The sequence below is a fragment of the Echeneis naucrates genome, chromosome 22, assembly GCF_900963305.1.
Source record: "Echeneis naucrates chromosome 22, fEcheNa1.1, whole genome shotgun sequence".
Classification (NCBI taxonomy): domain Eukaryota; kingdom Metazoa; phylum Chordata; class Actinopteri; order Carangiformes; family Echeneidae; genus Echeneis; species Echeneis naucrates.
In genome coordinates, this window is record NC_042532.1 from 16,848,236 (window position 1) to 16,854,893 (window position 6,658).

A 6,658-nucleotide genomic window follows, 5' to 3' on the forward strand; every position below is an offset into this window, starting at 1 on the left:
GCTTTTAGGTACGAACTTCCACGACATCCTCCAGACAACAGTAAGGAGTTGGTTACTGAAGAGATGGAGCTGTAATGTCACTGCAGCACTGGAGCGAGTCTCTTATGTGTGAAAGCTGGATTACGTGAACCTGAATAGGTTGGATGGACATCGCAGCACGAACGTGGAATTGATATTTTGTGGTTTGTGTTTTATTGTACGTTACTTCCTCACACCTTTCTTTCTCTTCCTTCCTCTTAGACCTGCATCTCATTAACGCAGACGTAACTTTTGGCTGAGAGAGAGAGGAGGAAAGATGGTTACCTTGGAAACCCCAGAAGCTCCTGTGCCCCTGACGGCGCTGTCACGTTGGTACCTCTACGCCATACACGGCTACTTCTGTGAGGTCATGTTCACCGCCGCCTGGGAGTTTGTGGTCAACTGCAACTGGAAATTCCCCGGCGTGACCAGCGTGTGGGCGCTCTTCATCTACGGCACCTGCATCCTCATCGTGGAGCGGATGTACCTGAAGCTGCGCGGCCGCTGCCCCGTGCTGCTGCGCTGCATCATCTACACGCTGTGGACGTACCTGTGGGAGCTCGGCACGGGGCTGCTGCTGCGCCAGTTCAACGCCTGCCCCTGGGACTACTCCGAGTTCCGCTACAACTTCATGGGGCTGATCACGGCCGAGTACGCCGTGCCCTGGTTCTGCGCCTCCTTCATCGTGGAGCGCCTGGTCATCCGCAAAACGCTGCGGCTGCGCTTCCACGAGGGGCCCGAGGACGGGTGGTCAAAGCATCAGTCGGACACTGGGGGCGGGGGAGGCGCAGGGGGAACCTCGGGGGGTGCGAGGAGGAGAGAGAGGAGCAGAGGGACGGGGAATAACGCTAATGGCTACGTCAAAGGCGAATGAACCAAGTTACAGAAGGAAGGACACTGTCTGAAACCAGCCCGATGGCCCTGCTACACCTCTTCTGCCTCCCTCAGCCATTCATAAGCTGTCCTCCCCCCCGTTAACTCTGGGGGGTTCAGTCCAGCAGACAGCCACACTGACTGGGTTGGTGTGCAGAGGTGTACAGCCAGAAAACAAAAGCCTATATCACTCACTGTGTCCTCTGCCGTCGGCAGAGGCACCATATCTCCATGCTGCTGTGTTTGCTGCATCACGTAACCCGTCCACCCATTTCCACGTGACGTTGACCTCAAAGAGATCAGGATCTTACTGTAGATGACCTGAGTCTTTACTTTCCCACAGACTGCAAAGAACTGCAAAAACCAACAAAAACGACAAAAAAACAAAAACAAATAAACAATCCACTGTTGCAAAGATTAGTGTTGGCGTCATCAGGCGGAAGAAGAACTGCACGTTTGTGTTTGAAGGGCACACGAGTGCATCGAAGAGCAGAGAGCTTGCTGCATAGAATGCATAACAAAAGGTAGCTGCGTTTGTAACACGTTCTTTTTAAAATGTAAATACTGTCCTTTAGTATTAATCAAAGTACTGTAGTAATGTAGCTGCGGAGGGCTGTTGAAGAACAACATGGCCGTCCTGAAACAATATGTCAGCTTACGTCACGATGAATGTTCTCTGCAGTCAGTGAATACCTACAATGCCTGAAAAAAAATAATGCATGGAAAAAAAAAAAGTTGTCTTCCAATATAATGTACATCTTTCCGGAGCTCATTCAGCAGTCTTACTGTTTGTCTCTCTTGAATAAGTCTGCTGCTTGCGTTGTGTGTGTGTGTGTGTGTGGGGGGGGGGCGACAGGCGATTAGGAGGTGGAGCCGGTTGGCTCCTGGTGCCGATGCAAAGTGTCCTTGAGCAAGACGGCGTCCCCAAAACTGCTCCTGGTGAGCAGATCATCGCCACACACGGCTCAGTATCCACAGACCAACATCAGGCATTCAGCATAGCAGCAGGACCACTTTGTGTTGATGGTCATAAATATGAGTCATGACCATCAGCAGAAACATCCTGCTGATTTCCTTTTCTAACAGTTTTTTTTTTCTTGACTCAGTCTGTGATTATTTTAGCTTGAAAGCCGATAGTCATTCCTGTCGATTCACACACATTTTCATGTGAACTTTTTTTTTTTTTTTTTTTTTTAAATCATTGGCATTTATCAAAATGCTGTTTTTTACTGTCGGTCATCTTGTGACAGCAATAGTTCCATTTAAGAAACACCTGGATGACGTGTGGTGGAAGGTCAGATCTGGGTTTGGGAACTGAGAAATACACATCAACACCAAGTTTCACATCCTGATGGCACATTTGATCACAACCCTTTTCCATTTAAATGGATCGGATTATTCTTAACAATAATGAAACATAAACATAAACATAAATGAAACAGCGCTGAAATATGCAGTGAAGATTTAACGAGGCCCTCACATATCACCTCCTACATGCATGATTTGCGAAGCAGCAATAAATTTTGGTTCCTCGGTGAATGAGCACCTTTTAAAGTATAAACTGAAGTCTGGCTGCTGCAGAAGTAAAGTTGTTGGATTCCAGAACTCATACAGCAATTGTTTAACAATGTAATAACACACTTGAAGTACTGAACACAACAATGTTCAGTACTTTAAGGAGGTGAAAATACACAGAATAAAACCTCCTCTGGTGTCTTTACTCTCCACACAGACCCCGAGAAGGATCGTGGAGCTGTAATGTGTTTAGCCTCAGTTGTTGGATCTGATCTCGCTGCTATAAGACAGGTTGAACTTGTTGCAGAGTCACAAGTGTCGCACAATTAGCAGCATGCATGAGATGACATAAAAAAAAAAAAAAAAAAGTTTTGCTTACACACCCAATGATGACAGCAGATGACGTCAGCTTTTCACCTTTTTAACTGTCAGGAGGAAGAACGCAAAAAACTAGCAAACAATTAGAGGTGCTGAAATATCATGCAGTGTTTGACTTTGCAGATGATGTGCTGCCCCCCAGTGGACAAAACGCACACTGAACCTGCAAACCGAACATGCTTTGCTTTTGAAAGAATAAAGATGTCACCACAAACACGTGAAGATCAAGACTCCTTATCAGGATCAACAAAAAGATGGTTGTTTTGTGTTGTTTATCACTTAAAATAAATAAATAAATAAAAACACACATTTTTCAGACATGGACAAACATGCTGAAGAGCAATAGAAGCTTCTGACCCAACAATGACAATTTAGCTGAAGGCCGTCACCTTTTTTCTGAAAAATCTACTGAACTATATTGTGAGAACGGATACGCAGCTAATATCTTCATCCAATCCTACTGCTTTGAGGAAACAAATCACAAGAACATGGAAAGATGAAGTGCATTTGTTCTCTGCCATATGTGAGGAGTGTGTTTAGTGCATTGAACGGAGACGCAGTCTCTATTATGTATGATGTGCATGTACAGTATGCTAAAACTGAACTGACTCTCCGGCATGTCCGAAACCTTTTCGATCTCTCCTCCAAACTCTTGACTTGAACCAAGTAGTTCCTACTCCCATGTACTGTAATGGTTGCTTCTTTTTTTAAAAATAAAAAATGTACAGGTTTTTAGTGAGATGACTGTACTATATATCACTCATTTTGATTATGTTAATGTATGTTTTAATGAACTTTGGGAATAAATGTATTTATTTGATCATGAAATTTGTGTGTTTTGGGAATCTTTCTCAGTTATGTGTACAGACAATAATGAAATAACCATAAACAAATAAAGTGCAGACTAAAGACGGGACCAAAACTAGACGATATGTGAGGAACACATGCTGAATAGTGACGGGAACAAGTCACTGTATAAATTACAGAACACGTTGGATTTTCCTCATATTTCTTAGATTAAGCCTTCAAGAGACAGGAGTTTTTTATTTCTTCCTTATTGGTTATACATTTTTGAGCAGCTTACTCTGTTTACTGTGGAGCAAGATAATGTAGCATGAAGATTTTTACTGACTAAAATAAGTGGTTCCAGTATTTTTATCTTCTAAATTCAGGTTTAACTAAAATCTATTTTATCTCTAATGGTGGATCAAGAGAGTTTATCACAGTTCATAAATGGCCACTGAAATTATAACTATTATGGCTTCATTGGACAGTAACTTTCTCTAATCTGACTGGACTCCTGACTGCGAGGATGCTTTTACTGTCTTCATCACTGCAGCTCAGAATAACACGCTATGATAAAAAGAAGAAGAAGAACAACAACAGCAACAAAAAACAACCCGAAAACAACAAGAATCTGGTGAACGTTTAATAATAATAATAATAATAATCTATTTCTGTGTTCTTACCAGTTTGATTTCTCATTGGTTTTGTTCTTTTTGTGTGTCACAGTTTGTTCTCACATCAGGTTCACATCTTTTATTCCTGGTTCTCAGATGTATAATATGTTAAAACAAACAAACAATCCACTGGCTAAGGTAAAGCACACTTAACTGAACTTGTTGATAGCAGGTAATCAGGACCATCTTTATCAAGCCAGATAACTAAATCTGAACCTGGATCTGCTGAACCTGGTTTGAGGCCTCAGGTGACCGAGTCAGGTTAACGAGTCAAAAACAAAGATGGCCGACGCTCTCAGATCCGACAGTTTGTGGAAGCGATTAATTCGCATTTATTTATGTTCATCTATTTATTTATTTATCTTCCGGTGGATTAAATGTGTTTCCTCCAGACGGTTGGAGGAGCTGATGGACGATGGACAGTGACTTTAGAGCAGCGGTAAGTAAATTAAAACAGCTTCTCTGTTGTTGTTGTCGTCCAAACAATGAAACCGCACACAAGTCTTATTAATCTAACATATGCAAATGGAATCTTTTACATTGTGTTGGCGCCCCCAATATTTATATTTTCAATACTTGTACACAGTCTAAACACAATTCAGTCAACACTGCAGAGGGAGGAAAGCCAGTTGAAGTCTCAGTGGAGAGTTGATCCTTTCAAAGATCTGCTCAAATGTAATCCTGTATATTATATATACATCATATTTCCACCAGACTTTTGGACTAAGCAGCATATCCATCCATAAAGACACAACAGTTTTCTTCTCGGGGTCAGATTCTTCTCATATTGTGTGTTGTTGACCTGCAGGCTGTGAACGTGTAACTGGAGTTGTATCATAGAAGCATTTAGTGATATTGTGATCAGATGCTGATATCTTGTGTGTTCATGTCCAAAGCTGCAGGTCACTCCTTTGGCCACAGGATGGCTCTTTTTCACCAAAAAACAGAGCACAGCAGATTGTTGTTCACACAGGTTGAGGTCACAGGTTGATTCTGAATCCTCAGTCTGCATTGAAAGATTAGTTTGTTTGTTTGTTTTGTTTTTTGTTTTTTTTTTTTGTACGAGACGGTTTTTATGGCAGAAATTTTCAAAGAGCTGGACAAAGATTGGCTTAAAATATAACTTGGTGTTCTGTAAGGTTTCATAGACACCAACATACCCCCCCACTCCGTTTTCTTCTTTTGAGTTCACGCTTTCATTTTAAGCCCTCGTGGGTTTAAGACATGTTGGACTGTGGATGCATAATAAAACTATTACTTCTTTGTTTTAAAACTGCTGTGCTGACAGATTTCTTTCTGATTTCTGTAGAGGCCTCCGGCCAAATGTTTCATCTCCTCCCTCTGTTGTCGGCACACCTTAGGCCAGTTATTGAGAATCTGGGTCATTAACGTGTCTTGGCAAATGTTTTAATTGGCTGGGAGTCCCCCTGCGGCCGGTGGCGCCCTCGGCTAAAGCAATGCCTGCCTGTCTCGTTCGAGGGTGTGTCCACTTGAGAAACTCTGCAGCTGTCCCTGACTTGAGACTGTCAACTTGTTGGTTCGTCACGTCTCTGCCAATCAGTCACTCGTTCTCCAAATATGGAGACTCACAGCCTGTAATCAGTGCGCTGTGGATAACAAGTGTCTTCCCCGGGCCAAGTTTTAGGGCCTGTTGTGTGAGTTTGTTTTCCATTCACATGTGTGCACACTGTCTTTGGGCGTGAAGCTCAAGTTTTATTTGTCTTTTCTTGCATGACTTCTTCAGTGTTGGGTTTCCTGTATGCTTGACAGAAAATATGATTGATAGCAAGTATTAATATTCCCAACACAAAATTGCATCATGAGGAATCCGGGAACATTAGAGCCGACTGATGACAGGTTGTAAAAAGGTAATAGTGTAAGATCGGTGGCCAAATTTTTGCTGAAGAGCAAGAAAACAATAATCACCGTTTATTTATTGGTACATTGTTTAACAGGCTTTAACTGATTATCAGCTCACCTGCTCACAAAAATCACCACCAGATTTGCCAATCCTTTATGAATATTCTTGGTGCAACTTGTGCTCTTTGTTATTGATGAATGAAGCTGAAAATGTTTTTATATTTTCCGTGCAGCTTTAGTTACTGCACTCACTAGTTGTAAAACCAAGGTTAGCGTAATCGTATCAGCAAAAGCGCTACCATCATACCAGCAAGCTTGAAATAAATTCTAGAAATGCACATCTAATGGCACTTCACCAAAAAAAAAAAAACAACAAACAAAAACAACATATACTATACCAGTGTACAGGAACTTTATAAAATAAAATCAGAGCGTGTTACTGAAACAATCACAAGGGTTGTGCGTTCAAAGCCAAAACACCAAAAGACTTCTCATGTGACAAGTAACAGAATTCAATGTCACAACAACATCAGGAGGCGATACAATAAACTTTC

General features: G+C 42.1%; 1 protein-coding gene across 1 annotated transcript; it reads left to right on the forward strand.

The window, feature by feature from the left end:
- The first annotated feature begins 295 nt into the window (after positions 1-295).
- Positions 296-892, forward strand: tmem229b (transmembrane protein 229B). The gene has a single exon (XM_029494427.1). The coding sequence runs from the start codon at positions 296-298 to the stop codon at positions 890-892; it is 597 nt and encodes a 198-aa protein (XP_029350287.1).
- Positions 893-6,658: the final 5,766 nt, after the last annotated feature.

Coding starts and splice junctions, on each gene's coding strand:
- tmem229b (XM_029494427.1), top strand. CDS start 296: ATGGTTACCTTGGAAACCCCAGAAGCTCCTGTGCCCCTGACGGCGCTG.